At 38.0% G+C, this 17,412-nt stretch overlaps 2 protein-coding genes across 2 annotated transcripts; both read left to right on the forward strand.

The window, feature by feature from the left end:
* Window positions 1–2,987: 2,987 nt before the first annotated feature.
* LOC125361298 (olfactory receptor 140-like) lies at window positions 2,988–3,917 on the forward strand. Its single transcript, XM_048359657.1, has one exon. It carries the CDS (start codon window positions 2,991–2,993, stop codon window positions 3,915–3,917), a length of 927 nt encoding a protein of 308 aa, XP_048215614.1. The 5' UTR covers window positions 2,988–2,990.
* A 5,270-nt stretch (window positions 3,918–9,187) lies between these two features.
* Window positions 9,188–10,132, forward strand: LOC125362500 (olfactory receptor 4C6-like). The gene has a single exon (XM_048361332.1). It carries the CDS (start codon window positions 9,188–9,190, stop codon window positions 10,130–10,132), a length of 945 nt encoding a protein of 314 aa, XP_048217289.1.
* The last annotated feature ends 7,280 nt before the right edge of the window (window positions 10,133–17,412 follow it).

Below are 17,412 nucleotides of genomic sequence, written 5' to 3' on the forward strand. Positions count from 1 at the left end.
ATATAGCCCATTCCTGTCACATAAAATGTTCACCCTAAAGCAGTATTTGAAAAATATGACAATGAGAGATTCATTATGGAGCAAACAAAATATTAAAGTAAGATTTTGAAAAGTCAGATAGCTAAACATTTAGTTTACACAATGTCATCTGTCCAGTATTCACACAAACATACTGAGTTCATTTGTCATCAAATATCCAAATTCATTAGCAGCTATTTTTTATTGCAAAGGTGCTGTACAGCTGGGTTAGAGTTATGTAAGTAATGAATACAATTATTTTCCAACAGTGTTACCCCTCCCTTGTTTATTTTATTTTATTTTATTTTATTTTTTGCTTTCTCTTGGCACAGTGATTTGTCTTCTGTGTACAAGAGAAAAAAGTTCACAATTAAAGACAGATGCTGCAAAGGTTCTTCTACACCATTTGCTTAAGAAAGCAGAAGTAATTGGTTGTTGTGAGATATGTTTGTGTTACTGAAATACTCCTGAGGTCTAATTAGCCATGGCTATGAAAGTTTGCCTGCAAACAGGGTATGGCAGCATCATTGAGCAAGACTCCAGAGAAGAGCATTATTCAAAGGGGCTGTTTATAAATTAACAAATATTTATTGTAGCTGAGGTACAGTCATTTTTGAGCTTAAAACTTTGTTTCTTTCTTTATGGACTAACAGCCACTTGGAGTTCTGCACATGGAGTTATGTTCAATGAGTTGACAGGTGAGGTTTTTTTTAAAAAAGGAAATCATATAAATGTGGAATCTCAGGAATAAAAGGACTTTAAATATTGTATCATCATATACTGGGGATGTGGAAGGAGAAAAAGGGGAAAGAGAATAAGAGGAAAACAATGAAGAAGTGAATATGGATGAAATATATTGTAGGCATGAATGGAAATGTCATAATGAAGTGTGGGTAATTCTATTTTTTTTTTTTTTTTTGCCAATCCTTGGGCTTGGACTCAGGGCCTGAGCACTGTCCCTGGCTTCTTTTTGCTCAAGGCTAGCACTCTGCCATTTGAGCCACAGTGCCACTTCTGGCCATTTTCTATATATGTGGTGCTGGGGACTCGAACCCAGGGCTTCATGTATATGAGGCAAGCATTTTTGCCACTAGGCCATATTCCCAGCCAGATAATTCTGATATTACATTAAAATGATATAATTACCCTCTCATCCTTACCAATCAAAGTTTGAGTCATTTTTTCCATCAATAAAACACTAAGAAAAAATGGAATCAATCATAAATCCCACTTCAGAAGCAATATTTTGCGTCTTTCTCCCAATTTATATACATTTAAATTAGAATCATGTGTATCACAATTTTCCCATGTTGTACCATAACATAAGGCTTTTTCTATATTGCACAGATTTTCAAAACCTCTGTTAAAATCTACAGACCCTTTTGAATTATGCACTGTATTTCCTCATTCATTCCTCTCTTGTGAACATTACACAGCTTCTAGTGTTCTCATTCCATTAACAATCATGTTGAGAATTGTGTTACAGAAGTTTTCTCTTAAAAATTTTTCCTTTTGAGTTTATTTCCAGAACTAGTTTTATAAAGTCAAATTAAAAAAGACTAAATGTTCAATTTTCTCATAGTTATTTTTAACTCACAGCTATTGTCCTAATTGGTATATGCTAAGCTTTTAATCTGTTCAGGAAGTGATTTACAATAGAGGAATGTGATAAAGTTGCTATGCTTTCTTTTCACAGTTGTGCAAAAGAAAGATGTTCATTTTTGGTTACTGACAAAAATAATTAAAGAACTTCTACCATTTAACTCTGAGAATAAAATATCTCTACATAATGAATCTCATTATAGCTACAGTTTTCTCTTTATTTCTTTGGGAAATTTAGGTCCTCAAATGGTGATTAGTTTTTCTAATTCTATGCACAGATAACCTCTCACTATGAGTAGTGGGTGGATGGTGCTAGGGCAGAAGCAGACCTAAGAAAAGGCATAGCACAAATCTGAAGACTAGAACTGACCATTCTTCTCATGTATGGAGGAAAGTAGGAATCTGTCAGAGGAGCAGTTACTAATCACATCTGATAGAAATATTTTATTTCTAAAGTGTGCTAAATAGTGCTAAAATGAATAAACATGCATGAATACACACAGTAAACTCCTCCATGTATTTTTGAATGAATGAATATGCAATAGATACTATGTTAGTAGTATTTATACATATGTATGTGTGTGTATGTGTTTGCAGGTAGAGGTATACAATTGTGGCACTGTAGTTATCTAGCAGTCTCTTTATTTTCTCTATATAAAATTTATATTGCAACATAAAAAATAAAGATTCCTTTTGCTTAATAGATCTTTTTCGGTTGAAAAATCTATATAAAGTTGTGTGTGTGTGTGTGTGTGTGTGTGTGTGTGTGTGTGTGTGTGTCTAATAACCCCATATCTATTGAGGCATGGCAGGAAGAGTCTGTCTCCAAATATTTACACATTTTCCTGGTTGTCGACATGTCTTGATCATGCCTTTCTTTCCCAAAGCTCTGGATTCAAAAATGTAAATTCTGGAAGAGGGAATAATCTTTACCTGTGTGCAGCACCTAATGCTCCTAAAATACATCTCCCGGTGTAATTTGTAAGAACACAGGTGCAGAATAGATTAAGAGGAAGAAACAACTGGAATGACTAGGAAAGCCAGATGGAAACAAAGGGAAAATCCCTATCTCTTGGAAGATGGCTCAGGAATTTTGCTATAAACAATACAAGGACTATTACCCTACAGATATTTCATAGGTGATGAATAGAACAAAGTCTATGGAAGGACAGAGAGCATCATGGGAGAAGTTGAGAATGAATAATTGAAGCAACTATTGAGTAAGGAAGGCCACGAACTTGATGGACAGTTAGAAACTATCTCCTGTCTGTTCTTTGAAATCCATACTATCATCCAATCATGGCTAATTATCATGTTTCCTCACCTTTCTACACAGGCAATTCTGGCCTTGGTAAGGTTTCAGTTCCCGAATGGATCACTTCATGCCTCCAAATAATGTGACAGAATTTATCCTCTTGGGCCTCACACAGAACCCACACTGGCAGAAAATACTCTTTATTGTCTTTTCATTCATTTTCTTATTCACTGTGCTGGCCAATCTACTGATCGTCCTCACCATCTCCCTCAGCCCTACTCTCTCCGCCCCCATGTACTTCTTTCTCACTTACCTGTCCTTCATCGATGCCTCCTATACCTCTGTCACCACCCCTAAAATGCTCGTGGACCTGCTCTACCGGAGGAGAACCATTTCTCTGGGTGGCTGCCTGACTCAGCTCTTCGTAGAACATCTCCTGGGAGGCTCAGAGATCATCCTTCTCATTGTCATGGCCTATGACCGGTATGTGGCAATCTGCAAGCCCCTCCACTACATGACCATCATGCGGCCGGCTCTGTGTCGTCTCCTGGTGCTGGTAGCCTGGATAGGAGGGGTTCTGCATGCCACTGTGCAAATTCTCTTCATGACTCACTTGCCCTTCTGTGGCCCCAATGTCATCGACCACTTCATGTGCGATCTCTTCCCTCTGTTGAAACTCGCCTGCAGAGACACCTACAGGCTGGGGATGGTGGTGGCAGCCAATAGCGGGGCCATGTGCCTGCTCATCTTTTCCATGCTACTTGTCTCCTATGTCGTCATCTTGAGCTCCCTGAAATCCCACAGCTCTGAGGGACGGCGCAAAGCCCTCTCCACCTGTGCCTCCCACTTTACGGTGGTGGTTCTCTTTTTTGTGCCTTGCATCTTCACCTACATGCGCCCCGTGGCCACCTACCCCGTGGACAAACTGGTGACTGTGTTCTTCGCCATTCTCACTCCCATGTTGAATCCTATCATTTACACAGTGAGAAACACAGAGGTGAAAAATGCCATGAGGAACCTGTGGAAGAGGAGAGGAATGTAGCCTGTTCAGACCGGCAAGGAGGTGGCGGTGTGCATAAATTAGGAGGCTTGTGCCTATGGGAAAGTATGGAAGAGAACTAATGGATTTTTACAGAACAATGTCAAGACACTCCAAAGTAAACCCCAGAAACTAACATTTATTGGACTAGTGTCTAAACTTCTGCACAGCTTGTAATGTGCTTTATTAAGTGCTCAATACTCGTATGTATAGATTCTGGATTTTTCAATGAAAGACTTGTAAAAAGACTATTGTTTGAGTGTTTTAGAGGATGATTTGCCCCAGAGTCACACTGTTAATTGGCTAAGTTCTTCATGCATGTGATGAATTAGATTTTGCACAGAACTTTGATCCCTTGTATTTAAAAAAAATTATTGACCTGTAACAAAATTAAAAAAGAGACTAGACAAGTTGGGAAAGAATCAACCCAAGTTGTTAACAAGGGATGAATGAAGAAAATGTGACACATGTGTTCATATGTACATACACACACACACACACTGGAGTATTATTCTGCCATAAAGAGGGGTGAAAAAGCATGTCATTTGCAGGACAATGGGTACAACTGGATATCACCATATAAGTAAAATGAGCTGGACTTAGAAAGAGAATTGCACTATAGATCTTTGCCATCCCTGTCTATATGGTCCCAAGGGCACTACTATTGGAGGGAAAATTGCAATTGCTTAACATACATTGAGTCCAGTAATGCATTTCATTTTTGCAGTAATGCCATGCTGATAAACTTTCACTAAAGATTTACTTCCCTTCAGAGAACCTAAGTTGCTTTATTGTGCCACTTAAGTAAGGACATTACCTTTGGCTTTGCTTGAGGGCCACCATTAGCTCTATGGGAGGCCAAATTTCATAACATTCACAGAAAGGGTAGGGAAATAACTCAGCAGCTCACACAATGATTTACACTTGCTGATGTTAGTTTTTTACAAAGCTTGAAAATTGAAGGGGTTTACTCAGGGAGAAAGAGGAAGGGTGGACAAGAAATGTTAATTACCAGGGGTGAATATGATCAAAGGACATTACATGTATGCGTTCAAAAGTCACAATAAAACCAATTACTTTGTGATAATTAATATGCACTAATAAAAAAAGAAGGAACAAATTCTTGGATGGATACATGGAAGATAGGTACTTGGGAGTGAAATAGTCACTATGGGTTTTCTTTAGTTTGTATTTTGGGGCACTATGAGTGTACATAAAATGCAATGGGAGACACACAAAAGGGAGAAAAAGTAGTTACTAATACAAGAAGCAATTTATAAACTATCTATCTCCAATTTTTCTTCTGGGACAAAAACAGGCCAGATATTTTGAAATTCCTCTAAATATGTTCCTATTTTTCTTTCCTAATTTTATGGGGTGGGGCAGGAGCTTTACTTGCTAATATCTTTACTAGCTAGGAAAGCATTTTACCATTTGAACCATGCATCTAGTCCTTTTTGTGTTAGTTTATTGTTGTTTCCTTTTCAGATAGAGTCTTAACATTTTGTCCAGGGCCACTCTCAAACTGAGACCCAGGTCCCATTTAGCTGTGGTTATTGACGTGAACCTCTATATCTTGCCTATCTGTTGAGATGGGGCATCACCAGCATTTTTTCCTGCCTGGCATTGAGCCATGAACCTCCTTCTTTTCATCTGCTGAGTATCAGGGATCACATGGGTGATTTACCCTGCCCTGCCAATTTCTATTTTCTTCAATGTTTTCATGGCTCATCATTTTTAAATAGAAAGATATTTCCCTGTTTACCTATTCCCAGGATCCTTTTTTTCAAAAATACATTTCATTTTATCATAATAATTTTTAATAATATCATAATAACCTTCCATAATACAATAATCTTCTAACAATACATTTAATGTTCTACTTAATCCTAAAGGATAGAACACCTTTGAGGTAGCAGAATTGTTAAATGGCCAAGGGAGGTACCCTTCCCTTTCATCTCAATGATCAGGCAGATAGATGGAAGATAGGATGACTGTTCCATTACTGAAGAGCAGAGCTTCAGTGTGATGCTGCTTGAATGATGCATACCTTATTGCTTAAGAAGTCATCAGTTTGGACCAGTTCCAGTGGAGCTCTGCTATCCCCGGGGAAAACTGTCACCGAGGAGGTGGATGAGAATTGACTGCTGCAATGATTAGTTGAGACAGTGCTGCAGAGGGAGACAGTCAGAATGATTCAAGTATGCACAGCTGGAAATTTGGACATTTCTGCAATCAGGTTTATTATTGGCTACTTTTGTAAGCAACGTCACCTATTTAGAGACAACTACAGGGCTGTTTCCTATGTAAGCCTCTGGACATTGAGAGTATCTCCTTTTGATTTTAAATCCACTGGAAACATTACCTCACTCAAAAGAAATCCTTCTTGAACGACTGCACTATTTCCTGTGTGCATTCTGACTTATTTTAGAATCTATGATTCCTACATCTCCTAAAGAAGAAAAAAAATCACATGTCAGCTGCAACTAGCTCTCTGGTCACCTTGAAATGACCTTAGGAAATTTATCTGCACAATATTCATCTTTTGTTCACTAACATCATCAGGTTACTGTCTGTGAATAGTACACTGAAATTTGGACGTGGCCTTAAAATTTTACTTGAATACTGATTTTGAGGCTGTTGAACTAATTGAATCATTCAAATACATTCACAATTAATTATATTTTAAGACTATTCAAGTTTACCAATTTGATCCATTTGTGTGCATGAATTTTTGTCTCAGGATGAAGACCCTAAGACCAACAACAATTTGTAGCTTGATTTGCTTTAGTTTCTTTTGGCAATTTATCCAGAATTAATATTAGAAGGAGGATCTGATAGTAGAGACTCAACACCAAATTGAAAACACAAGGTATGTTTCGTTCTTGCATTTGGCTAACGTATGTATAAGGATGGAAATGGTGAAGATAGGCAAAAGAGGATTTGTTCCAGAATGCCAGGAGAGTAGCAGCCAGACTCTGATAATACCACACTCATTTTCGGTGTCAAAAGCTGACTCTGGCATTGTGGGGATCCAAAGGTTCTGTGCAGTTTACCCCCAAAGAATTCAAATGTATGGGTTTAAATAAGTGAAGAGAATGTATCCAACACAGCATTAAGAATTTGATGCAAAGATAATAAGTTAGCCATGTTAAAGCATCACCATAAGAAGATGAAAACTGATATAAAGGTTTAAAAAATGAACAAAGAAAGTATTTATCATTGGTAATATGCAATTTGTACTAGTGCATGTAAAAAAGATCCAGGATGACACTGGGGGAGGGGGAAGGGGAAAGGAGTGGAGAGCAGAGAAGGATGGTAAAGGTCTGTTAACTAGCACATAGAGTGAAACATAATTGATGGGAAGGCATCACAACAAAAATTTGAACCATACTTTCCAAATGCTGTGATGCCTCATGTTTCTTTTTTCTTCAGGAAACTCTGAAGCTAGACAGTGTTCTTTTTTAATTTCTTTATTGTCAAAGTGATGTACAGAGGGGTTACAGCTTCATACATAAGGCAGTGAATACATTTCTTATCCAACTTGTTACTTCTTCCCTCATTTTTCCCCATCTTCCCTCCTCCCATTTTTCTCCCCCCATGAGTTGTATAGTTGGTTTACACCATATAGTTTGGTGAGAGACAAAGGATAAAAAGACAAACTGATGCAACAGTAATACTTACAGACAATGTTTTTAGATGATGAAGAGTGTAGTGTTTAGGAGCCTGTACTGTGAACTCAGTCACACACACACACACACACACACACACACACACACACACACACACTGAAAAGGCTCTAATCAAGGTTTAAGACTTCTCCAAGCCTTATTGCTTCATCTAAAAATCAAGATAACAGTTCCTATCTTGGACATTTGTGTGGGAATTAAAAGACAAAATCATGAAGTCCTTGACATAATGTCTTTCATAGCAAGCAGGTATCATGTATTGAGTTTGATTTCTGTTGCATTGATTTGTTTCTGCAGGAAATGGCCTCCTGGACAGAGAACTAATTAACACTAATGATTCAGAACTAAGAATCCTGTCTTTTGTCTCAAACAGGCTTAGGTATGTGTTACAGTAGCAAAAGAAGGGTTTTACTGTCAGGAAGGGAGATGTACAAAAAGAGGATTGCATATATGTTTATTGGAGCTAGGAAGGGAAGGGAAACATCAAAACGGAGAGACAAAGGATAAAAGGCAGCAGCAATACTTACAAGACAATATGCTGTAAACCAACTATACAACTTGGGAGGGGGTAGGGAATTAAGGGGGGGAAGGTGGGAGAAAAATGAGGGAGGAGGTACACGTTTAATAAGAAATGTACTCACTGACCTGTATATAAAACTGTAACCCCTCTGTAATATCACTTTGACAATAAGGACATTAATTAATTAAGAAAGGATTAATATGGGAAGGGTTTTCAATTTCAGGCTGAAAGGGAGGTCAAATAGTTGAAAGATGCAGGAATAATAATGATAAAACTATCTCCCTGGAGTGTAATGCAAATGAAGCTATATCATGAAAGAAAATATGTCATTAGTATTGCATCTATAATCTCAACATGAACAATATTGATTATTGTTGGAACCTAGACAGATTGCATTTGAATTTGGCTTCCGTGTTCACTAGCTGTGCTGTCATTCTTTCACCCTTTTAAGCCTCAGAAGTCAATCTCTAAGATGAAGAAAATATTTCATAGCATCCTCCACTACATTAGACAGGTAGGGAATCATTGAATAAGAGAAACATATAATAATATAATACATAATGACATTTTAGAAGATGAACGTGTGTGGAAAAGGTATAAAGTGGAGAGGTTTTGAATGTGAACTGCCTCATAGCTCTTCAACTAGCACACTTGAACTGATGGCTACATTCATAAAAAAATATATATATATAATTTTGAAGCTATTAGATGTATCTATTGATAAATGAAAGAACCAACTTTAAATTATCAAAAAGCTGAGGCTAAGAGGTCTTTTATCCCCAAAGTTTATTGAAGAAAATAGAGTGGAGGCATTGGGGAGAATGAGACAAAGGACATTCCAAGGTCATATGCAGCCACTGGCTATCTATTAATGGTCAAGAATTTCCCCCAATACATGGCGGGGGAGAGGGTGAAGCTTCCATGAATGTTCCATTAGTAGTTGATTTTTGTAAGCAATAGCTGGATGAAAGAAAGGCATGCCCAGTAATAACTAGCCAAAAATTTTATTCCTTTTGTAGATTTTTCCAGGACAGAGTGACATGCATTTGGCCAGCAAACCACAAATGGAGAATGCACACAATGTGACTCAATTCATTCTGCTGGGCATCACAAAGAATCCAGAGCTGAGGAAAACATTCTCTACTTTGTTTCTCATCATGTATGTGGCCACAGTATTGGGAAATCTACTCATTGTGGTCACCATAGCTGTAAGCCCGTGCCTGAGGTCACCCATGTTTTTCTTCCTTACTTCCTTGGCCCTCATGGATGTCACCTACTCATCTGTGATTGCTCCCAAGTTGATTGTCGATTCCCTGTCTGAAAGATCGGTCATCTCCTTTGCAGGTTGCATGGCCCAGCTCTTCTCAGAGCATTTCTTTGGTGGTGTAGGGATCATCCTTCTCATTGTGATGGCCTATGACCGCTACGTGGCCATCTGCAAACCCTTACACTATACGGCCATCATGAGTCCTCGTGTGTGTTATCTGCTGGTGGCAGGGGCCTGGGTGGGGGGATCCTTACATGGGACAATCCAGCTTCTTTTCATGTATCAAATACCTTTCTGTGGCCCCAATATCATTGATCATTTTATGTGTGATTTGTTTCCATTGTTGAAACTAGCCTGCATGGACACTCACATCTTGGGTCTCTTGGTCATTCTTAACAGTGGGGTGATGTGTGTAGCCATCTTCCTTATCCTCATTACTTCCTACATTACCATCCTCTGCTCCCTGAAGGCTCACAGCTCTGAAGGGAGGCGCAGAGCCCTCTCTACATGTAGCTCCCACTTGACAGTGGTCATCTTATTCTTTGTGCCCTGCATTTTCTTGTACATGAGGCCTGTGGTCACTTACCCCATAGACAAGGCAATGTCTGTGTCCTTTACCGTGGTTGAACCAATGTTAAATCCATTGATCTACACCTTGAGGAACGCAGATGTGAAAAGGGCCCTGAGGAAACTGTGGATGAAACAAAGGACTGTGGGTAGTCACCAATTTACATGCCAGTGAACCAATCTTTCCTATAAATCCAGGAAAGGTTTGCCTTCTCCAATGGCTTTAACCCACTGGGCACACACAGCAGTCCATGACAACTTTTTGGCTTCCTGTAACTCCAGCACACCACAGCAAAACATTTCATTCTGCAAACCCTCTCTCACCAGGCTCTAGGAGGCATACTTAAAAAAGTTTAGACATGCACACACACATACATAAACACATATGTTACATATATGTGTGTATTTGTATATCTGTATTACATATATAAATATAAATATATATGTACATATACATATACATATATATATATATGATTTCTGGCTGTGCCAGGTTTATGGTTGTTCCTTCATTTTCTCTTCTCCCTACTAGAATGCTCTCTCTCAGAGGATTTAACTAACTAGTTCCCTGTTATTGTTTCACATTTGCAGATGAACCTCTTTTTGAAAAGGAGAAAGAGAGAGATTGATTGATTGACTTCATGATGATTCTAGTAACTCCCTTTTGTTATTCTCCACTTCTACACCACCCAGGTGTACGATTCATCATCACAAATTGTATTGTAAGATATTCCTTGATTTTTGTATTCATCACTCCCTCAAATTGTCAAAGCAGGGATTGTATTTATTCATTCATACCACATCCCCTTCAATAGCCAAGAAAAAACAAACTAAAACAAAAACAAAACCTAGTCCTCTGGTATGTGTTTGAGAAATATTCAGAAATCTGGAGCCTTAGAATGTTTGCAGGTAAGCATAAAGGAGGAAGCGGAGAGAATAGACACAAACATGAGTTTTAGGAATTAGTATTTCCCCAGGTGGAATACTGCCACCTGTTCTTTTTTAGAAGCAGTCTCATTTTGTTGTTGTTGTGTGATATAGTGCAGAGGCTACCACTGTACCAAAATTCTCATTGAGCTTTTGTCATTCTTTAGAAATGCAAACAAAGAACCACTTGTGACAGGGTCCTGGTATTTTGGAATCAAGGGCCTATGGGTTAGTTAGCCAGACATAGTGGTACATACTATAATCCCAGTTACTCCTCGGGAGACATAAAGACAGAAGCATTGCAAGTTTTAAGCCATCTCAGGCAAAATTGTGAGGACCGCTCTCAGAAGAAACATAAAAACAAAACCTCTGGAGAATATGGCTCAAGAGATAGCACTTGCATAGTCTACAAGAGGCCCTGAGTTCAATCCTGAATACTGTGTACACACACACAAAAATTGTGTTTTGAAATTATGCATTTTTGTGGGATAAGAATGCTACAGAGACTTATTTTTATTAATTCTGGGGGAACATTTTTTGCCAACCTATGTGAAATTTGGGTTTTCAAATGCAAAGGATGTTCCTTCCCCATGATTCCACTGTTTTTTGTTTTTTGTTTTTTTTTTTTAAAGCAGAAAGATATTGATGGTGTTTTAAACTGCCTCCCTGGACAGGACTAAGAGAAAGCAAACTTGTAAGCGCATATTAACATTCTGCTTTCTTATTAAAATAAATATATCTGGTACATGTGAGGTCAGTCATTACATTGTATAGAGCAATTTTTATTTATTTTTTTGAAAGATATATCGAAAGCTTTATTTTTTCTTTTTTTTCAAATTTTTATTATCAAACTGATGTACAGAGAGGTTACAGTTTCATATGTTAGGCATTGGATACATTTCTTGTACTGTTTGTTACCTTGTCCCTCATACCCCCCTCCCTCCCCTCCTTTCCCTTCCCCCCCCGGATTTTTAAATAATAACTTTTGTTTTAAAATAAAATGTCTGTGTTCAGTTGGTGTCTATTCTGCTAATCAGATATGCTCAATAAGAACAAGGTTCATTCATTCATGCATTGAAGAGGTTCTGCTGTGTTTATATGAAATTTCCCATACCCCTCTGTGGACTGGGTTCACAAGGATGAATGAAACAATACTATGTCTCCTTTATGTCTTGGAACTCATCTTTTACTGCAGGAGACAACTTACAAAATGAGAACTAGAGAATCCCACAGCAGTGGCTGGTTCTCAGAAAGCTGCAGTGGAGTGGTGCATGGTAGACTAGGAAACTCAAATGAGGCAGTGGGGCAGGATTTCTGTGGGAGAATTTATAAACAGAGATCTCAGTGATGGGACAGAATGATCCACAGCATGTCAAGAGGAAGAAGGCTCAAGGCAAAAGAGAGACGGGTCTGTGCAGAAAGGAGCCTGAAGTGAAGAAGGCAATCAGGGTTGCTGTAAAAGGATATGGATGAGCCCCGATCAGGGAATATGGTTATTACTCCAGGTTTGCACAGCACTCCAGGTTTGTAGGAAACTTATGTGACTCCTTTAGGATAGGATTAAAATGGATTCCTGCATAGGTTTCTCAATGCCTTCAGGAACCCCACTGAACATGTTGACACATGGCTAGACTGATACAAGAACACAATCTTTGTTTTCTCATAACTGCATTCTAGAACTAAGTGCATGGATTCATTTCATGTATTTTTTTACCCTGTGGTGTTAAAGATGAAGAAAATGATCTTCACAGTATGATAATTTAGGGTAGTGTAAAATTGGATACAGATCATTAGAAATATTCATTCAATTACAAAACTAAAGGAGTTGAAGGACCATGAAATGCCTACCTTTAAAAATATATAGTTTACTTAATAAATTTGAGGGTCAAATGTAGTTCCAGGGCTTACGTTTTTATATGTAGGTAAGAGCTATTCTGGCTATCTATGATGAAATTATTGAATTTAGTGATCTAGTAGATTCCAATGGTTATTCTTTTTGCTCTCTGAAACTCTTGAATTAATTTACACTGAATAGTTTTGTTGATTAAGCACAATCCTTAACAATTCAATACCTTACCTTTGTTCCAATACATCTAAAACTAAGATTATTTATTTATTTGGAAATACTCAGGCTTGAATCCTGGGTTTCATTCTTGCTGGGAAAGTGTGCTCTACTTGAGCTACCGTTTACCCTTAGTGACCAATGCTTTTGGCTTGGCTGACAGGGGACCATGATTCTTCTATTTCTGCTTCCTATGTAACTGAGATTACAGGCATGAGATGAAATCTTGCTAACATCTCTCCTCAGTTGGCTTCATTCTACATTCACTCTAACATCTACTTCCATAGTAGCTAAGATTACAGGTGAGCACTACCATGCCCAGCTCCATAAGATATTTTTTTTAAAACAGAAACTAGCTGTTATCAATCATAGTTTACAATTCATGTGATTATCTGCATATTACAGGGTGCAAATGTTAGTCTATTCTTGATACAAAGGATTACTTAGCAAAGGAGTAATGGAAGATAATGTTTATTGAAAGAAGGATATCTGCTTAATGTACTACTATGATTATCTCAAATTTAATGGTACTTGTTATGTGGGCTTCGTACCAATTTCTCTAAAAAAGTTAAATCATCAGACAAGAACTTCTCCACATTCTAGAGCTGTAAATCTCCCAGCACCTGTTTACTTCAGTGATGCCTGCCTTCTTGTTAGAATGAGACTGCTTTACCTACATGAAGAACTTAACTCTCTATCTTCTAAGTCATATTTAGTCACTGATCAGTAAATCTGGTTGACTCCACTTTCAACACATATCCTAAGTTCAATCACATCTACTTGTTTTTAGAATTGTGCTATGGTTCCAAGCTACCACCATAGGTCACCTGGGCTTGCAGAACTTCTTCTCAGTATGTCCTGCTCTAATACTTGATCTCAGCACAGCACCCATCAATGTTTTTCAAACTCATAAATCAGATTATATCACATCTTCATACCATTCAGAGTAAAAGCTAAAACCCTTGCAATTACTCAAGTTCTGACAGCTGTGATCTAGATACCCAGTCACATACATGATCTCTCACTGGGACGTTTCCATGAACACTGCTGCCTCTCTGGTCCTCTTGTTCACCAGGAATGATCTTGCATAGAGCATTTGTTCTATCTACGTAGACTACTTTCTCCAGTTATCTTCACAACTAAATCACTATATGTTAAAAGAATGAAAGAACCAATACTTTAAGCAGTTCTTCCCTTAGACTTGACTATATGAGGAACTGTCTTTGACTCCAAACCCTGGAGTATATTGAAAAATCATTAAGTTTTTTTTTCAGTATTAGGGATTGGGCAGTGCCTCCACACAGATTATTCTAGCCAAGACTTGACTATATGGATTTCATCCCAGATTATTCCCTCTGCAGTGTTTTCCTATGTAACATCCTGCTCATGTGGTCAATCAAATGTCTTCAGAGGTTCTGGGTATTGCATCTAAGAAGACACACCAGGCTCTGTATCTAATAGCATCACTGAAAGAGTTCAACCCAATCAGGAAGATAGCTCCCATAGGCTAGTTCATGATTTCTTTCCCATAAGGTTGAATTACATTGGCCACTAGAATGCTAAAAGCTTATTGATTTAGTGTAACATGACAATTCATTGTTCTGCTTATCAATGGGCTCTTGCTGACTTTTGATTTTGACCATGAGCATCAAATCCTCCCTCATGAGCTTTTTCACCTACCAATGCTATGATTGAAATGTTAGGGCCTATAGCACTACAGATGGTGGGGATGGTAACAGTACTTTGTATCCTTTATGTCCTTCTGGCTGGCACGCAGGGAGGTCATTCCTGTATGGTCATAATCTCCATGCTGAATTGCCATGCAGTTCTGTATGAGCAGTGCACTTATCACCTTTGAGGGTTTTCAAGGGCATTTTTGTATAACACTGACTTGCCTGAAATTTCTGTCTTGTCTGGTAGCCATTGGACAGGATGATTTTATGCATACTTGTGTTGGTATTAAGCCATGGCCATGACAAGCCCGAACTGCAAATATGGGGACGTTTTCAGTATTGGTGGACAAGTATTCTTCTCTGTTCTGCTGGGTGGTAGGGACACTGTGTGGGAGGCAATGATGCAGAGGACAGCAGAAGGCAACTCATTCTTAGAATGATGAAGTGCTTGGGGCAGATAAGTTTAAGGAATGTCTTGGCCTGCATCCTAGTTCTGGACTTTCTGCTATAATAGTCCAATCAATTTGACATGATCAATCAAAGGATTACAGTTCCCATTTTCTTACATCGACTGATCATCAGTTTGGTAGTTGTGATAATTATTAGTGAGCGTCTATGAGAGTGACAGGAAGCTAGCACACACCACACATAGGCAATCTGGTCAATTTGCAATAAAAGGAAAAATGGAGTGGAATAAATTTTTCTAAGGAAGTACAGAGACAACATTTCAATTGTTGAAGAGAGTATTATAAAATGATCACAGATGACTAGACAGTATGAAAACTGGTCAAATCTTTAAACCTTGTACCCACCTGTTTGTTCACAAGATATGACACATGACATTTTGATCAATATGTAAGTGTTTCTACATGTAGGTGTAAATGTTATTCTTTTTAGTGCCATGCTTCGCCAAAACAATACATTTTCCCTTATGGATTGATGCCACCTCATCAGAACTCTTCTCTTATCTCAGTCTTTATCTTGAATCCTGTGACGAGAAACTATTTTCCCATCCAGGGTACACAGCATCCTATTCCTGGACATGATAGGAAATGAAATAATCTCTAAGTAGAAATGTAAGAGAAGTTTAAAAGGGAAAGAATAAACCCTTTAATTGTTTGGGGACATCTAAGTTTGGTAGACACTTGAGCAAGAGAAAGTCCACACATAATTATTTATGTCTTAGAAATTGCAGAGATGGAAAATTTCCAAGTCTTGAGATGGGCGTGGCTAATGCATTCATGAACTCTCAGGGAAACCTCTTTAAATTCTAGTTGGAAGTCAAGAAAGAAATTTTGGCTTCTTCAGTTTGTGTTTTTGAGACCAGGTTGAATATATCACTCGAGAGACCATGCAAACATTAGTAGAGATGCTCCCTCATCCTTGTCTAAGATGAAAAGGAAGACATGGTACACCTTTCACAGGGTGGCTAGACACAGAATGGACTTTTCTCCACAGAAAGTAGGTGATTGCCATTGCTATGTAGTCTAAGGATTAATACACACTGAGTTCCATATTTGTGTATTTTCAGACACAATGTTAAGATGTGACTCAGAGTTTAAAATGTGGGTATGGTAGTCAAACGACTCTGTAAAACTGCATAAGCCTTTCATTAACTGTATGTACTGGAGCTCAGTACATAATTTTCTGGCCTTCAGACTCCTCCTCATATTTAATGGAAAATGTTTTACCGAAGATCAAGATTTTTTTATCAAGACCTAGAATTATTTTTATGAAGGTCAAGGTTTACAGAGATTGTTTTACCAAGGAAGGAGAGCAATGAATATAATGATGCTTGTGTAATGCATAGGATAGCACCTGATACATAGTAAATGTAAGTAAACAACAGACATGAATCCAAATAATCAAGACTGTGAGATTAGGAGTTTAATCCCTTCAAGTTAAATGAAGTTAAATTTATGTCCAGACTGTTATCTTCAACTTAAGTTTAAACCACCTAGTAATGCAACTACGAATGATGTGGCTCTACTTTTCTTCCATGTCCTTTCTAAACATCTCTTCATTCATTGTCCCTCTGCTAACACTTGCCCTTCCCTTTCTCTTGACAGTTTAGGCTACCAGTGAAACTTTCAGAGGCAATGTGAAGAATGTTGGTGTAAGAAGCAAATATAAGTGCTGTTGTACTATGTGAAGTCACCGAAGCACAACATAGCATTTTCCATTTCTACAAATACAGACTAATAAATGGCCCAGGGAAGCTGGTGAAAGGTAAGAGTGACCTGAGCCACACCTTCTAAGCTACCTTCTAAGGTAGCTATGTCCACTGAGCTTTCCCTAATGGTGTTTGATGCCATAAACAGCATTAGATACCTGCCTCATAATTGTTCAGGAAAACTGAAAAAAGTTGAAGCACTGGAATGCTTTAATGCTACTTTCACGGTGCTTTATCGCTCTCCCCTATTTTGAGCTAAAACACTAAAACAATGAAAGACAGGTTTGGGTGTCAGTCAGGAAAGACAAATGGAAAAAAAAACCAAACCATAGAACATTGTTAATGGAAGGAAAGACACAGATGCAGAAAGAACAGAGTTCCCAAATAGTCACCAAAAGGAATAGGCTTATCTATAAAGGTATAGAATACATTGTTTCCTACTGAATAACAATCCTATATCAAAAATAGAGTGGATGAAATAATTATTGGTGCAGAAAAAAGCAACAATAACCAAAAACCCAAAAATAGAGTGGATGGAGTTACTAAATTTAACTGATAAGGTAGTTACAAATAAGATTTTAATTTAGTTTTCAACTGGTCATAACATTATTTAATAAAAT

This window comes from Perognathus longimembris, chromosome 13 (assembly GCF_023159225.1).
Source record: "Perognathus longimembris pacificus isolate PPM17 chromosome 13, ASM2315922v1, whole genome shotgun sequence".
In the NCBI taxonomy this organism is placed as follows: domain Eukaryota; kingdom Metazoa; phylum Chordata; class Mammalia; order Rodentia; family Heteromyidae; genus Perognathus; species Perognathus longimembris.